Source organism: Anas acuta, chromosome 8 (assembly GCF_963932015.1).
Source record: "Anas acuta chromosome 8, bAnaAcu1.1, whole genome shotgun sequence".
Taxonomy (NCBI): Eukaryota; Metazoa; Chordata; class Aves; order Anseriformes; family Anatidae; genus Anas; species Anas acuta.
This window is the reverse complement of record NC_088986.1, coordinates 5341419-5357167: the sequence shown is the minus strand read 5'-3', so window position 1 is coordinate 5357167 and position 15749 is coordinate 5341419. Positions and strand designations below refer to the sequence as shown.

The following is a 15749-nucleotide window of genomic DNA, read 5'->3' as shown; positions in this document are numbered from 1 at the left end:
AGTGAGGTGCAGCTGCAGCTCGGGAGCAGCACAATGGATCTGTGAGGGTGCACGACATAGCAGGGAGCGGTGTGACAGCCGTTAATGAAATTTGCCTCCACCTGGGTGATTAGGAAGCGTGCACAAAGCCAGCTGCCAGTCACACAGCTCATCCTGCACCTTAGATCAGAGCACACTCAGCTTGTTTAAAATCCAGATATACCCACGATTGCTGCAGGGCAAAAAGATCCCGCTGGAACAGGGGAGAGGGGAATTATTGGTGTCTGACAGGGAGATGAGAACTGAAGGGGTCACAAAGTGGTGGGGATCCCCCTGTGCCGCCCACAGTACTGGTTTTGGTTGGGATAGAGTTGATTTTCTTCATAGGTACTGGTATGTGCTGTGTTTTGTGTATAGGGGAATAGCAATACTGATAAGTATTATTATATGAGTGATAGATAATACTCCTCTCTGCAGCTTGGAGCTCTCCAGGTTCCCCAACTCCTGCACCCCAAGGACCACTGGTGTCTGTGCTCACCGCGCTGTCTCAGACGCACACAGCGCTGTGCAAACCCACCCAACACCCTCCGAGGCCAGCACACTGACAGCCCCAGCCTTATCGGCCCCCAACCCCTGACACCCCCCAGCAGACCTTGACATTGGCCCCTCAGGTGTCTGCCATAAAAACCACAATACTCTGCGTTTGGGCAGATGTTTCATTTTTTCCATTTCCTTTTTTCCATTTTCTTTTTTCCTTTTTCTTTTTTCCTTTACCTTTTCTTTTTTTTTTTTCTTTTCTTTTTTCTTTTCTTTTTTTTTTTTTTTCCTTTTTCTTCTCCCCCCCTCTTTTTCCTTCTTATTTTTTGCTTTTCCTTTTCTTTTTTTTTTTTGTTTTCCTTTTTTCCTTTCCCTTTTTCTCCTCTTTTATTTCTCTTCCTTTTCCAATTTTTTTTTCCTTTTAATTTGTTCCTCTTTCTTTCTTTCTTTTTTTTTTTTTTTGCTTTACATTTTTCTGTTTTCTTTTCCCTTGCTCCTCTTTCTTTTGTGCGTTTGATTTTCCTTTTTTTTTTTTACTTCTTTTCCTTTTTCCTTTTCACCTTTCTCTTTTTTTTTTTTGCTTTTGCTTCCTTTGTTTTTTTTTTTTCTTTTTCTTTTTTCTTCCTTTTCTTTTCTTTTCTTTTCTTTTCTTTCCTTTTCTTTTCTTTTCTTTTCTTTTCTTTTCTTTTCTTTTCTTTTCTTTTCTTTTCTTTTCTTTTCTTTTCTTTTCTTTTCTTTTCTTTTCTTTTTTTCTTTTCTATTTTTTTTCTTTATTTTTATTTTCATTTTTCCCCCTTTTCCCTCTTGCTTTTCCTTTTTCTTTTCTTTTCTGTCCTTTTTTTTAATTATTTTTATTTTTTCGGGAGGAGGGGAGTGCCTTTCCTTTTTTTCCTTTTTTCCTTTTTTTCCCCCTTTCTCCTTTTCATTTTTTCCTTGTTTCCTTTCTCTTTCTTTTTCCCCTTTCCCATTCCTTCCCCCTTTTCCCCTTTCCCCCTTCCCATTCCCACACCTCCCTCCTTTCACCCCTCCCTTCCCCGGGCCGGGAGCATCCCGGGGGGGGTCCCGGCAGCGCCCCGCCCGCCCCCCGCCCCGCCCCGGGGCCGAGCTCCGCGGGAGCCGCCGGGCGGCCGGAGCGGGGCTGGCGGCAGCGGGGTGAGTGCGGGGGGACCGGGGGGGGACAGGCGGGGGGCAGCAGCGGGGGACCCGCAGTTCCCGTGCTGCGGGGCGGGGTGGGCTCGGGACACCGGGAGATGGAGGCGTGCGGTGCTCCGGGGGGCTGCAGATAGGGTCAGGGCATCCCGTCCCATCCCATCCCATCCCATCCCATCCCATCCCATCCCATCCCATCCCATCCCCATCCTGTCCCGTCCCCATCCCATCCCGTCCCGTCCCATCCCATTCCATCCCAACCCATCCCTTCCCAAACTCATCCCCATCCCCATCCCATCCCATCCCATCCCATCCCATCCCATCCCATCCCATCCCTTCCCATCCTCATCCTCATCCCTATCCCTATCCCCATCCCCATCCCCATCCCATCCCATCCCATCCCATCCCATCCCCATCCCCATCCTTATCCCCATCCCATCCCTCCCCATCCCACCTGCACTGCCCATGGGATAGCACCAGGACCACGCCGATGCTCTCAAAAACTTATTCAGCGCAGCACTTTGGGGCAGTCCAGCCCCTACCTAATCACAGCACAGCAAAGTCCGAGGGAGGCAGAAAGGAGCCTTAATTCCACCCCCGTGCCTCGCTGTGTCCCGGTGCTGCTCCTCCTGTCCCGTCCACGTGCGGCTGCAGGTGGAAGGGCACCCAGGAGCTGGATTTCTGCTTGCGGGCGCTGGGAGGGATTCAAAAACTCTTCTCATTTTCTTGCGTCTCCGGAGAAAAGTGTTTTTCTGAGTAATGCTCAGTAGCCCCTATGAATCACCATCTGCATAACTTTATATGGGGGCTGCTATTCTCAGCATCTCCCTGGAACTATGCAAACTATTAACCTTCCTATCTGCCTGCGAGCTCAATGTGCAGACCTTTTTTTTTTTTATTTTTTTCCCAGGAAAGCCTATTGAGGAGCGGGTCAAGGAGATGGGGCAGAGCAAAACTCAGCTTGGGAGGTGGGGACGTGGGCTTGGAAGGAGGCACCTGCTGTTTTTGGAGGGGCAGCCCCTCCTGGGAGCCTGGGCAGGAGATGTGCAGCAGGACACCCGATGTGCTGGGTGCTGCCCCGGTGCACACCTCGCACCCACCCGCGCTCCTCTGGCCTCTTCCTGCAGAAGAAAAAAACCTCATGAGTTATTCAAAGGGCTTTGGATGATGCCTGGGAGAGCCGTGCCAGCCCCATGGGGTCCAGAAAAGGTTTTGGCAAGGGGACGTTGGCGATGGCAGCACGGGGGAGCTGCCCCCGCGCAGGCTCTGCAGGAGCACGTGCCGGGTGGGCTGGGGGAGCTCTCGGTGCTGCTCCCCGCAATGCTTGTGTCAGGAGAGAAGGCTTTGTTCTCCAGCTGTCACTCTGCCACCTTCCAGAGGCTCTCCCTCCGCCTTCTGCCTCCCCCTCGCTCCCAGATGTGCGCAGTGCGGGGGCCAGAAAATTCCCTGTACCCATGTGAGGAGCTGCAGCATCCCCCAAAGCTCCCCGCACCGACCCCAGGAGGGTGCTGACCGGGGCACTTCAGCACTTGGTGATGCTCCAGTCCAGGCTTCTGGCTCGCAGGGACCTGTAATTTCCACGCAGTTGGATCAGGAGCTTCACTGGGGGGGGGGGTTCTGGGGCTTTTTATTCTTATTTTTTTCCAAACAATGTTGGGTGAAAAATCTCCAGGAAAAGGCAGAGCTCTCAAAGGCACCCACAGGTCAGGAGCGTCCTTGTGCCCCCTGCCCCGTGCGGTCCTCCTGTGACTTTCCAAGCTCCCCCTTTCTCCTCAGAGTCCTTCATTAGCGGTAGATCGGATCAGACGGGGTTTCTTTCACTACCAACTAATTTGGCTTTCCATGGAGCGAGCCCATCTGATAATGGGGGTCAGCCAGAGCTTGGTTTTCTCAGTGCTTTGTGGCCTCGGCCCCGCTGCCTGGCATAGCAGAAGCACCCACGTCAGCGGCAGGTCGTGCCCTCTGCGAGGGCTGAGCTCGTGCCCAGCAGATTCCTGGCTTTTAACGCAGACGGGGACTGGTTCCTGCTCCCAGCCGTGCCCCGTGCCAGGTGGCAGAGGGGAGCAGCTGCTGGGGGCTCCATGGGGTCGCTCCTCGGGGTCCCTTGTTCCTTGGTCCCAGGGGTGGCCCTTGGCCACCTTCCCTGAGGACCCTGGGGATGCAGGAGGCAGCGCAGCCCCCTGGTCTCTGGGGCTGGGGGCTTGGAGCAGCGATGCCGGGCACCTCCTGGCACCACAGGGCTGGTTTGTGTCCAGCCTGAGACGAGAAAACACGCGCTGATAATTCTGGAGCGGTGACATCTGAAATTTATGTCCCTCCCCTAACCCTTCTCCTAAGCCTTGCTTTGATCTGAGACCCAGCTGGCGTTTTTCCGAGGCTGCGAGGAAGTCTGGAAAAAAAATACCCCAAAGACAAGAACTATGCACGTCCCCAGGGCTGCCCCCTGAGCTCCCCCGGCTGCGATTTTCATCTGCCGGGATGGGAGCGCTGGGTCATTCCTGCAAAACATTTTTATGGGGAAGGTTTTTAGGTCCAAGGGGGCGGCTGTCTTCGCTCTGCACGAGGGATCCCAACGGGAGACGGTGGAAAAACCCCTCCTGCTGGCGGGTGGCGAGCAGCTGAGGAGGACACCCCGCCTCGCCCCTCTCCAGCCCTTCCTTGTGTTTCAGGACGCTGCCTCGCTCTTCTCCCCTCCCTGCCGCGCTGAAACCCGAAGGATGGCAGCTGCCTCGCTGCGCTACGGCGTCACCATCACCGGGGCCGTGCTGCTGGTGACGGGGACGCTGTGCTTCGCCTGGTGGAGCGACGGCGAGGTGGGCTCCTCCGCCGGCACCGGGGCTCGCCTCCTGCCTCCCCGCGAGGCTCAGGCGGTGCCCAGCTCCTCCAACGCGCTGCTGCGCTCCGTCAGCTTCTTCTGCTGCGGCATCGGCGGCATCCTGCTGCTCTTCGGGCTGCTCTGGTCCGTCAAGGCCAACGCCAGGGTGGTGTCCCGGCGCTACCAGTACCACTTCCCCCGGGACCTGCAGTACTTCACCGCCGAGCCCCTGGAGAAGTGGCACTGCAGGTGGGTGCCACGGGTCCCCCCCGTGGCTCTGGGATGAATCGGGGAACAAAAAAAGGCTGAAAGAAAGTGTAAAAACACAAAGCCACAATCGTCCTGTTGGGGCAGGAGGCAGCATTCCTGCTTCTCAGGGATTTTTGGTGCCTGTCTGACCCCAGGGGTGAGGTGGGAGATGCTCCGGGTGCCTCGTCGGGCTTTGCACCAGTTTGTTCCCAGTTTGATTCCTGTGCCGGTGCGGTGGCATCGCCCTGGCACCGCTGGTGCTGTGACAGCTAGAGCCAGCAGAAAATGCCACGGTGCGTGCCCTGGCATCCCGCACGGGGAGAATCAGCCCCCTCCAAACTGCCGGTGCTGCGCAGGGCAAAGGTTTTTGCGGAGGTTTTCCCTGTACACACGCCGTGTTTGCTCAGCTGGAAGCGGCAGCAGCGGGGCTGGTGCACGGAGGGCTCGGGAGGGCACTCAACTGGCAACGTGCTGCCCGGCTCCAGGCAGCCTCTGGGCTTTTTTGGGGTGGTTTTGGGACTGCAGGAGGGGTTAGGAAGGTGGTGGGGATGCTCTTCTGCCCGTGGGTGTGGAACGGGGGCTGAAAGCCAGCCCCTCGCTGCCTCACAGCCAGCCTGATGTGTAGCTGTAGCCCCGGTGCCGGAGGTGGCAGCTTGCCTGGCTGCATCTCCTCTTCTTGGGTGAGAGCTCAGTGGGAACGGGGTGATGCTGCCTCGTTGCAAGGTCTCACCGATGGTTCCTCCCACGTGGCTCCTTGTCCTCCTGCTGCCAGGCAGCACCTGGCACGGTCTCTGCTTGTCTCCAAGCACACACAGCCCCGGGCTCAGGGCTTGCCTGACGGGGCTGGAGGATGCTCCAGGTGACAGGGTGCACTGCCGGGTGTCTTCTCCTCCCCTCCCAGCTCCTGGGACTCCAGCGCCATCCCCACCTACGAAGAAGCCCTGAGCTGCAGACCTGCCCACGGCGCCCCGGCCCTGCTGCAGCCGGCGGCGAGGAAGGAGGAGCGGGCGGCTCCGCTGTACCACTACCTGCAGGAGGACGAGCGCTGGCAGGGCGGCCGCCGCCGCAGCTCCTCCGACAGCGCCCTGTTCCGCCCCAGCCCCTCCTGGCTGGAGGCCCAGCACCCCGGGGAGCCGCGGGCGACGCCGCCGCCCAGCTACGAGAACATCAGCGGCCGCGGCGCCTGATGGAGTGCGGGGACGGACTCCGGGTGGAGGTGCGGGGGCTGTCCTGATCGCCAGGGGCTGCGGGTCCTGTTCGGGTAGCAGCATGCTGGGAAGCATTTGTATTTTTAATAAACCCCCTGGGGAGCTCTTAGTTTGGCGTCGTGTGACACCAAATTGTGGTGGTGGCTCCAAGGTGGTGCCTGGCGCGGTGCCGTGCGTCGCTCGGGTGCCCACCAGCACCGATCCGGGCCTTTCGAAGCAAGAGCTGTGCAATAAAAACTGCAGCAAAGAATAAAGGGGCTGGCTGGGGAAAATGCAGCCAGCAGCCCTGCTGGGACCGAAGGAGGGCCAGGAGCCGAGGTCTGGGCTGCTTCAGGGAGACCAGGGGCGGTGGGAGGTGGAGAGTGCGGCGCCTGCTGCCTCCCCTCTGCTTCTTTCCCCTCCTCGTTTTCCTGTGCACGTCCCCAGCAGCCGGCCACGTCCCCGTGGAGCGATGCTGCTGGGGGAGAAGCACACATCCCGTGCCCATGCTGCCCCTCAGCCTTCTCGGTGCCCTTCCACCCGTATCTCTGTCTCTTCCACCTCGCTTCATCCTGCTTGGAGATGCTCAGTGGCTCGTGCGTGCGTTCAGGGCATCCGTGTGCATTTGCTCTTTCAGCCAGCACCCTATAAAAAATAAAATAAAATAAAATAATAAACGAAACAGACATCCAGGGCTGCCCTGCCCTCAACAAGCAGCTTTGCATCTGTGCCCAGCACCAATACACGCACACACACACACATGTAACATAGCCTTTGGGGCTGAGGACACCCCACAGCTGAGCCCACAGGGGCTGAGCCCGTCGAGCAGCCCCGTTATTTACCCTGGGCTGTGCAAGTGCCCGCGGTGGTTGAGCCAGGTCCCCGTCCCTGCCACGCTGTCCCCTCCCCGTGGCCGTGTGCCCCCAGGGAAGGTTATCCGGGCACGTGCCGGGCAGCTTCGCTGGAGTGTGACCGGCGGGCCGGTGTTTGCATTCATCACAAACCCATTAAAAACTGGCTGGCTCAGCCCTGGGCAGGACCAGCCCCATGTGCGGCGGCTCCTCAGCCCCTGGCAGCCTCTGGAGGAGGAAGAAACCTCTCCTCGCCCTGCCCCACAGCCCTGCTCAGCGCGGCCGGGGGGAACCAGGGCTCTCCGGCCCCCCGCCCCGCCGTCACCACCCATGGCCGAGGAGAAGACGTTTCGCTACGGGTTCATCATGCTGGGCTTCTTCCTGGTGATGACGGGCATGTTCATCATGAGCGTGGAGAAGCCCCAGATCTACATCACCTTCTGCGCCGTGGGCGTGCTGCTCGTCGCCGTGGGCATCACCTGGAGCATGTGCCAGTGCTACCCGCGGGTAGGGCGCGAGGGCCGGGGATGCTGTGGGGTGCTGTGATTTGTCACGGGGTGGGGGTGAAAAGCTCAGGGGGCTCCGGGTGCTTTGGGGGAGCTTTTCAGTAGCCCCAGCACTTGTAGTGGGGGGTGTTGGGGTTTGGTAGCCTGGGAAAAGCCGGGTGTCCCCCCCCCGACCTGCGGAGTGTCCTTGGCAGAGGGCACAGCCAGCACGGCGGGGCAGCCACGCGTCCCTCCCCGGGGACACAGAGCTGGCACAAAAGGCTTTTTTCCAAGCGTTTTTGCTGCTCTGGGAGGCGCAGAGCTGTTCTACATCAGGGGCTGGGGGGCTCCCAGGACCCCCGCGGGGATCCCCGGCACCGGGGTGCCGCTGGCCCAATCCCTGCAGAGCCCCTGCGCCCCGTGCAGCCCCTGGGCTCTGCCTTTTTCCCCTCCAGGTAACGTTTGTCCCCGTGCACCCCGAGGCCGAGTGGTTCCTGGCTGACAAACCCACGGTGCCGACAGAGAAGGACAGCCCGGGGAAGCTCTGGTACGTCCTGGCGTTGCTTTTGGTGAGGGTTTCCAGCTGGGCACAGGGCTGTCTGCATGCTGCTGGCAGCAAAGGCAGGGTCAGCACAGGGGAAAACCACAGGTTTTGGGGCACAAACCCAAAAATCCAGCAGGGGAAGAGGTGAAAGAGAGGCAGGACCCACATGGGATGTCAGGCTGGACCTTCCCATAGCTGCTGGTGCAACGATTCCAGCTGGATCCCCACGGGCATCCTGCCCCGAGGATGCTCTTGGATGGTGTCGACCACAGCACCGGGGGCAGCCCCATTGAGCCCCGGCTCTGTGGGGCCGGATCCTGCCCTAAAACCTCTCCTCCTTCACCCCCAGCCCACAGGCTCCCTACACCAGTGCCTACGAGAAGAGCCTGCCCTCCTACGAGCAGGTCCAGAGGCAGGCGTCGGCGCAGCCCCGGCCCCGCAGCTGCTCCCAGCCGGCCGTGCAAGCGAAAGCAGAGGTGCACCGGGAGCTGGGGGGCGGCCAGGACCCCCCCCAGGAGCCACAACCCCGTCCGGAGACCAGCAGCTGGTACGTAGTGGCGGTGGGGGGCTTGGGGTGGGGTGCAGGGTGCCCACACGCACCAGTAAAACCAGTGCGGGGGGGTGCAGACGTGCTGGGAGGGGGGAGCTCGGTGCCAAATTATTCACCATGGTGAAATCAGGAGGAAACGGGGCTGGCTGAGTGATGCTGAGACCAACACCGCGGGGCCAGCTTGGGGTGGGGGAACCCAAAAATTGGTGTAACCACCGCTGGCAGCCTGCTTTGTCCCCACAGCCCCCCTCGGACACCCCCAGGGACCGCGCCGCTGGCGTCCCTCCTGGAGGACCTGGACACGGCGTCGCTGGAGAGCTCCGTGCCCGGCAGCCCTGTGCCACGGGGCCGGACCCCTGGATCCCCAAAAAAAGCCACAGGGCAGGAGGATGACCTCTACTATGGGCTGAGGGAAGGGCCAGACGCTCTGCCTGAGGACAGTGATCGCCTTTTTGAGCCCGAGAACTGATGTCCTGGGGGGGGACGGCTGCTTGGCACGGAGATGTTGTGTGGAGGGGACGCAGCGCCGAGGAGAGGGGCTGGGGCTGACCCCAAAAATGCAGTGCTGGGGGAGTGGAGGAGCCCCAGCACCCACCCAGCTGCTTTGGGGGGGCTGCGGGGTGGGCATGGGGAGGTGTGAATGCCAGCCTGGGCAGGATCCGGGCTGAGGAGTGTGTTTGGGAAGGGGAGAGGAACCTGGCTTTGCCGCTTGAAGCAGGCGCAGCGGTTAGGTGGGCAGTGGCAGAGCCTTTTCCCCATTTATCAAACCCTCCCCCCCGAATTAAAGCCAGATTCTGAGATCTGACAGCCGGCAGCACTCCTGTTTGTACCCTAAAAATTCTCTCCTGGCTGTGTGGGAGCCGGAGGGGGGCAATGGGGCATCCCCGTCCCCCCTGTACAGGGCCAGCAGGACCCCAGACCCCACCCTGGGGTGCCGCTACCCTTTGCCACTCTGACGCCAGGCAGCAGCAAGGTGAAAAAGGGCAGGATCGTGTTTGGGGTGGGAGCGGAGAGGCTGCTGTTTGCTAAATATTGCCGGCAGGAGCACGAGCGGCCAGCCACGAGGACGTGTTCATTGCCCGGGTGTTTATACGTGCCCCGCTCCCGCCCATCCCTCCCGGCTCTGTGGGGTGGCTCGGGTTCAGTTGAGGGCTTTTCCCCACCTCGTGTCTCAGGGCTCGCCCCTGGAAAACCTCACCTTTAAAGCCCCTGCCCCAAAAGTGTGGGGGGATTTGGGTCCCTGCACCCACCAACAAACCCCGTGGGCGCTGTGGTTAAACATTGCGAGGCGCAGGACATTCCTGCATGGCATTATGCTCCTGCACGGAGCGTGGTGGGGACGTGGGGAGGGCACGGAGGGGACACAGGGGACGGGGACACCCCAGCTGGGGTCTGCTCATTGGGGTCTGCTCCCATGGCCGCATGGCACATGCCTCAGTTTCCCCGTACGCATCCCCTGCCTGCACCACACGCAGTTAACCCTGTCCGCCACAGCACAGAGATCTTTTCCCCGTTACACAAACCTTTTTTTACCCCCTGGTGCTGCAGCTGTGTGCCTCGTGGCAGGCTCAGCCCCGCAGCACCAGTGGTGTAGTGGTATCATGCAAGATTCCCATTCTTGCGACCCGGGTTCGATTCCCGGCTGGTGCACGGCGCTCCTACAGCTCCTCAGAGCCTGTCCCTGGAGAGGGGTGCTCTGGGGTTCATTTTGCACCCTGAGAACCAAAATCGGACCCTGCAACTTTCTTTTTTGTCTGATTCTAAGTGATCTTTTTTTAAACAAAACCCCATCTCTCAGAAACCGATGATGCAGGGGGCGGGGAAGGGCAGTGCCCAAGGACACACACACATTAATATTGCACACACACACGCACATACATTACACATCTTACGCACACATATCCATATTACATTCACAAATAAATAAATATATATCTATACGTGCATGCTGCTGTGACGGCTCTGTAAAAAAACGCCTAAACAGGATTTTCTCAGAAAATCCACCTCCAACCTCTGCTGGCGAGAGAGAGGCACAGAGAAGCTCCCAGCCCCTTTCCCTCCGGCCTCGGCGCTCGGCTCGCTGCAGCGGGGGGATGTGGAGGGGGGGATTTCTCTGCTAAAAAGGGCTGAGCCTGACGGATTTACCAGCTCAGCGCCGCCGTGTCGCTGCCCTCCGTGGGCTGTGGCCCCGTTACTGGTTAACTCGCCCCGGTGGCCCGATGGGGCTGGCGGTGGCGTGATCCTCCCCGCGCCCGCCCCGTCGCACCCGCAGCGACCCCGCACCCAGCGGCTGCGAGGGGCTCGGGGGTGCCCAGTGCTGAGGTTCCTGGCTGGGTCGGAGCCCTCGGGGACATCGGGGACATCGGGGCCATGGTGCTGGTGCCACCGCTGGTGCTGCTGCTGCTGGCAGTGAAGGTGGCGGCGGTGGAGGAGCTGGCGGAGGAGCTGGTGCTGGCCCTCGGGGCTGACGAGGAGGTGGTGGCGGCCGTCGGGGCTGCCCCAGGGCACGCCGCCTTCCATCGTGCCACCAAGGTGAGGAGCGGGGTGGTCGGGGTGGTGGCTGTGTGTGTGTGTCCCCTGTCTCCTTCACCCTCCTGATGCTGAGCCCTTGTGTCCCTGCAGGCGTCGTGGCGGCTGCCCGGGCGCTACGTGGTGGTGCTGCGGGAGGGCAGCGGCGAGGCCGAGGTGCGGGGCACGGCGAGGAGGCTGCAGGTGTGGGCTGCCCGGCACGGCTACCTCACCGAGCTGCTGCACGTCTTCCACCTCCTGCCCGCCTTCCTGGTGAAGATGAGCAGCGACATGCTGGACATGGTACGCTGGGACACCCATCTGCTGGGTGCTGGGGGCTGGGGTGAGGGGCACCCAGCTCCGTCCCCAGCCCTGGAGGGTTTCTGAAAGGACCTGCGGGTTGTTGCCACCTTTGTGAAGCCTTCGAGGCATGAGCCGGGTGGTGAGGGAGGTGCTGTGCCTCCCCGCAGGCCCTGAAGCTGCCGCACGTGGAGTACGTGGAGGAGGACGCCTACGTCTTTGCGCAGAGCATCCCCTGGAACCTGGGCAGGATCGTGCCGCCGCAGCCCAGCTCGGGTGCCTACAGCCCTCCCAGTAAGTGTTGGGGCACTGGGCAGGACCTCGGGGCTCTGGGGAAGGATGCTGAGCTGTCCATGCCCATCCCAATTTTGGGAGCATCCCAGAAGGCCCGGGCTGACTGTGGTGGTTGTTGCGTTTTCCCCTGACCCCGTTCCTGGCAGATAAAGGCGACCAGGTGGAGATTTACCTGCTGGACACCAGCGTGCAGAGCACCCACCGGGAGATCGAGGGCAGGGTGCTTGTGACCGACTTCGAGAACGTCCCCGAGGAGGACGGCACCCGCTTCCACAGGCAGGTGAGCCCGCGGGGGCTGCTGCTGCAGCCTTTCATTGCCATGGGGAAAAAGCAAAGCACAAGGGGAGGGCGCTGGGGTGCTACAAACCCGCTGTGATGCTATGGATTGCCTGTGCCAGGCCAGCAAGTGTGACAGCCACGGGACCCACACGGCCGGGGTGCTGAGCGGGCGCGATGCCGGCGTGGCCACGGGTGCCAACATCCACAGCCTGCGTGTGCTGAACTGCCAGGGGAAGGGCACCGTCAGCGGCACCCTCATCGGTGAGTGCCCCGTCCGGGACAGGAGAGCACTCCCCGAGGGCCTGTCCTGCCATCGTCCCATCCCTCTTCCCGTCCCCCAGGCCTGGAGTTCATCAAGACGACGCTGGAGGCTCAGCCCTACGCGCCGCCGGTGGTGCTGCTGCCCTTCGCCGGTGCCTACAGCCGTGTGCTGAACGCTGGCTGCCACCGGCTGGTGCAGATGGGGGTGGTGATGGTCGCAGCCGCTGGTAACTACAAGGACGATGCCTGCCTGTACTCGCCGGCATCCGAGCCAGAGGTAGGGGCTGGGCGGGTTCCCCGAGGCGTGGGGACACGTGGGGATGTGCTGCCAGCCCGCATCCCCCTCTGCCACCCCCCAATCCACAGGTCATCACGGTCGGGGCGACCAACAGCGAGGACCAGCCCGCCTCCATCGGCACCCTGGGCACCAATTTCGGGCGCTGCGTGGACCTGTTCGCCCCGGGGGACGACATCATCGGCGCCTCCAGCGACTGCAGCACGTGCTTCACGGCGCAGAGCGGCACGTCGCAGGCGGCCGCGCACGTGGCAGGCGAGTGGGGCGCTGGGGGCCTGGGATGCTTGGGGTGGGGGCATTTTTTTGCCGTTTTGGGCATGTTTGGCTCATTTGGGGCCTGCAAGGACTTCCTGTGAATGCAGAGGATGGGCTGCAGCGAGTTCTTCTCGCATGGCACCTCCCGTGGTCCTGTTGTCCCCTCTCTGGGTCCCAGCTGGGTGCCCATCAGGGGTGGCATCCCTGGGGGCCCCAGCCCTGGCCCCTGTTGTTCAGCAGCGCCGTGCTGATGCCCACACAACCCTCCAGGCATCGCAGCCATGCTGCTCAGCGCCGAGCCCGGCCTGAGCCTCGCCGAGCTCCGGCAGCGCCTCCTGCACTTCGCCACCAAGAATGCCATCAACCCGGGCTGGTTCCCCGAGGAGCAGCGGCTCCAGACGCCCAACAGCGTGGCGGGGCTGCCCAACCGCCTGGGTGCAGGTAAAGACCCCGAGGTGTCCCTAAAGCTCTGCCACGGGGCTCCGGGTGCCACTAAGGGCTGACGGTGCCTGCCCCGTTGCAGATGAGCAGCTGTACTGCCGCTCGGTGTGGTCGGCACGCTCGGGGCTCACCCGGCACGCCACGGCCGTGGCTCGCTGCGCCGGGGACGAGGAGATGCTCAGCTGCTCCAGCTTCTCCCGCAGCGGCCGGCGGCTCGGCGAGCACATGGAGGTGAGGCAAGGTGCCTGGCACCCCAAAAACGCTGCCCATCCCGTGGGGTGCCCCCCTGGTGATGCTATGCACTCTCCCGGCCGCAGGACAAGGAGGGGAGGAAGCAGTGCGTGGCCCACAACGCTTTTTGGGGCCAAGGGGTCTACGCCATCGCCAGGTGCTGCACGTGGCCCAAGGCTGAGTGCCGGATCAATGCCAGCTCGCAGGCGGCCGAGGGGGCTGGCTGCTCCCCGCAGGACCATGTGCTGACCGGTAAGGCCCGAAAACACGGCTCACAGACCCTTGGGGCTGCGGGCATGGGGCTCAGCGGGGACATCCCCTCTGACATCCCCTCTGCCATTAACAGGCTGCAGCTTCCACTCCCCCTCTGCCACTCTGGGTGATGGCGGCAGACCCATTTCGGGGCCAGGGACTGGGCCTGGCCATTGTGCTGGGGGAACAGGAGTGACGGCACACGCGTCCTGCTGCCCTGCTGCCACGCTGGAGTGCCGGGTGAAGGAGCACGCACCCCAGGGCTCTGCCGAGAAGGTAGGGAGGGCGTCACACCGGCCCTGGGGACCATTGGGGACAGGCACATGGCCCCCCTTTGGTGACCCGTGGAGGGTGACGTCCTTCCCCGCCTAGGTGACGGTGTCCTGTGACGACGGCTGGACGCTGACGGGCTGCAGTGCCTACTCCCAGGGCCCCGGCACCTTGGGGTCCTACGCCGTGGACGACAGCTGCGTGGCAGTGAGCGCCGCTGGCAGCCGGGCGGCCATCATGGCCGTCGCCATTTGCTGCCGGAGCCGGCAGTAGGGACAGGCCGAGCCCACAGCGGGGCGGCCGTGCCATGCTGCGACACGTAGCCACGTGCAGGTGCCAGCCTGTTTTGGTGACAGGATGAGCTCCTGCTTGTGCAGGGCATGTGAGAAAGCATCACCACAGGAGCACAACCGTGTGGTGGTTGGGGCCTGGCCGAGCCCCCCGGTACAGGCCACAGGGCAGCTCTCCAAGCAGCCACCACACATCCAAAGCCCTGCTGCCCTTTCCCTGCCACATTTCTACACGTTCCTATACCTATACTGACTGTATAAGCTGTCCTGAGGCTGTTTGTGTTGTCACAAAGCATATGAGAAAATCCCCTCCTTTATATATATATATATAAAAGTGAGGAGTGCTCCTTTCTCTCCTGGCTGGTTGCTCCTTAGGTTTCATCTAACACAGCTTCGCACCCGGTGAATCATCGTCCAGCCATTCAGGGTGGTTTTAAAACTGTGTACTCAGGTATTTGGGAGACCCCTTTACTTTTTAGCCAAGTGTAAGAGTTCTAGTTTTAAAAGTCTGTTTAATTAGATTTTAATCTGCATTGCTACCGAATCAGCTACTGCTTTGTTAGTGTGGCTTTTTGTTGATGTTGAAATCAGAGTTGATGACCTGCTGGTGCTAGGTGTTGCTTTAATGGTTTCCCTTCCAGGGCTTCCCAAGTCTTACAGAACTGGCTGTATTTTTTATTTTTTTAAAAAAAGAAAAATGAAAGAAGAAAATCCTTCACAGTACTTCAGTTTTTACCTTTGTACCTTATATATTTATTCAGAGTATTATAAATAAACATTTATAAAATGTCTTTTAACAATAAAACTCAGAGACCGGTGCTTGGTAGATACAGTCTGTGCTCTGCCTCCAGATACATCCCCCTGGGGCAGCAGGACACGGGGCTGCCCACCGGGACGGGGGAGCTGGCACCCATCCTGAGGGACATGGGTACCTGGAGACCTGCACTGCTCCCCCAAACGAGCTCTGCTTCGTTAGTGAGACAGCACCTGGGGCTCGATCATCCTCTAAAGGATGGCCAGCAACCTCCGAGGCCAGCACAGATGGCACGGGCACCCTCGCCTTGCCCCCGGCTAGCCCGAGCTGCAGCGCCCAGGGGCTGGTTGGTGTTGCCCTGTGCAGATACAGGAACTGCACAAGTTTGTTTTCAAAACAGCAGTGGGACAAGAGGCTCCAGTTGTGGAAACAACTTCGGGGAACGTGCCCTTGAGCTTTCTGCTGCTGGTATAAACACCGGGCTTCCCTGGGTGAGGCTCGGAGCCCCGGTGGGAAGGTGAAGGGTAGGTGCTCGGAAAGGGGCAGCACTGGCAGAGGTGCCTGGAGCCACCAAAGCAGCATTGTAGTGGTTGGGGGTGATTAGCAGCCTCCTGTTACCCCAATACCTAATTTGTGAGGCATTACCTGAGGAAAGATGAAAAACCCAGAGCTCGTGAGCACAAGCAGCAGGTTAACCTGTCAAGTTTTGGGTGTGTTTTCCCCCGTTAAGAGGCCTCTCACACAGAGGAGCCATTACTCCAGCTTCATTGGGCCATGGAAGGCAGAGGCCGGGGGGGGGAAGCAGCACTCTGTAAGGCTTAAACACCTTCTGACTCCTTACCTAAAGATGGCGAAAGCCCAGCCCTTGTGTAAACATGCAATTACATAACACACATACAGAATTACAACCCGTAATTTTATCAGCTGTAACCTCACTTTCACACAGGGGGACAAAAAGAGGGCTGTAAGCCTC

At 60.3% G+C, this 15749-nt stretch overlaps 3 protein-coding genes and 1 non-coding gene across 4 annotated transcripts; all 4 read left to right on the top strand.

The window, feature by feature from the left end:
* Positions 1–1522: 1522 nt before the first annotated feature.
* TMEM61 (transmembrane protein 61) lies at positions 1523–6046 on the top strand. The gene is made up of 3 exons (XM_068691213.1): positions 1523–1668; positions 4335–4729; positions 5631–6046. Exons 2-3 carry the CDS (start codon positions 4383–4385, stop codon positions 5914–5916), a joined length of 633 nt encoding a protein of 210 aa, XP_068547314.1. The 5' UTR covers positions 1523–1668; positions 4335–4382; the 3' UTR covers positions 5917–6046.
* An 889-nt stretch (positions 6047–6935) lies between these two features.
* BSND (barttin CLCNK type accessory subunit beta) lies at positions 6936–9123 on the top strand. The gene is made up of 4 exons (XM_068691212.1): positions 6936–7274; positions 7708–7799; positions 8146–8343; positions 8590–9123. Exons 1-4 carry the CDS (start codon positions 7098–7100, stop codon positions 8813–8815), a joined length of 693 nt encoding a protein of 230 aa, XP_068547313.1. The 5' UTR covers positions 6936–7097; the 3' UTR covers positions 8816–9123.
* An 802-nt stretch (positions 9124–9925) lies between these two features.
* Positions 9926–9996, top strand: TRNAG-CCC (transfer RNA glycine (anticodon CCC)). Its single transcript has one exon. It is a non-coding gene; the product is annotated as a tRNA-Gly (tRNA).
* Positions 9997–10589: 593 nt separating this feature from the next.
* On the top strand, positions 10590–14841 carry PCSK9 (proprotein convertase subtilisin/kexin type 9). Its single transcript, XM_068691211.1, has 12 exons — positions 10590–10878; positions 10969–11157; positions 11325–11448; positions 11595–11728; positions 11847–11988; positions 12069–12265; positions 12355–12538; positions 12809–12979; positions 13062–13210; positions 13297–13462; positions 13557–13738; positions 13835–14841. The coding sequence occupies exons 1-12, from the start codon at positions 10717–10719 to the stop codon at positions 14003–14005; spliced, it is 1971 nt and encodes a 656-aa protein (XP_068547312.1). The 5' UTR covers positions 10590–10716; the 3' UTR covers positions 14006–14841.
* Positions 14842–15749: the final 908 nt, after the last annotated feature.

Bases quoted from the DNA above. Each gene is read 5' to 3' on its own strand.
- TMEM61 (XM_068691213.1), top strand. From the start codon at position 4,383: ATGGCAGCTGCCTCGCTGCGCTACGGCGTCACCATCACCGGGGCCGTG. The intron at 4,730-5,630 runs GTGGGTGCCACG...CTCCCCTCCCAG, and splicing joins CTGGAGAAGTGGCACTGCAG to CTCCTGGGACTCCAGCGCCA.
- BSND (XM_068691212.1), top strand. From the start codon at position 7,098: ATGGCCGAGGAGAAGACGTTTCGCTACGGGTTCATCATGCTGGGCTTC. The intron at 7,275-7,707 runs GTAGGGCGCGAG...TTTCCCCTCCAG, and splicing joins TGTGCCAGTGCTACCCGCGG to GTAACGTTTGTCCCCGTGCA. The intron at 7,800-8,145 runs GTACGTCCTGGC...CTTCACCCCCAG, and splicing joins GACAGCCCGGGGAAGCTCTG to CCCACAGGCTCCCTACACCA.
- PCSK9 (XM_068691211.1), top strand. From the start codon at position 10,717: ATGGTGCTGGTGCCACCGCTGGTGCTGCTGCTGCTGGCAGTGAAGGTG. The intron at 11,449-11,594 runs GTAAGTGTTGGG...CGTTCCTGGCAG, and splicing joins GGGTGCCTACAGCCCTCCCA to ATAAAGGCGACCAGGTGGAG. The intron at 12,539-12,808 runs GCGAGTGGGGCG...ACAACCCTCCAG, and splicing joins GGCGGCCGCGCACGTGGCAG to GCATCGCAGCCATGCTGCTC.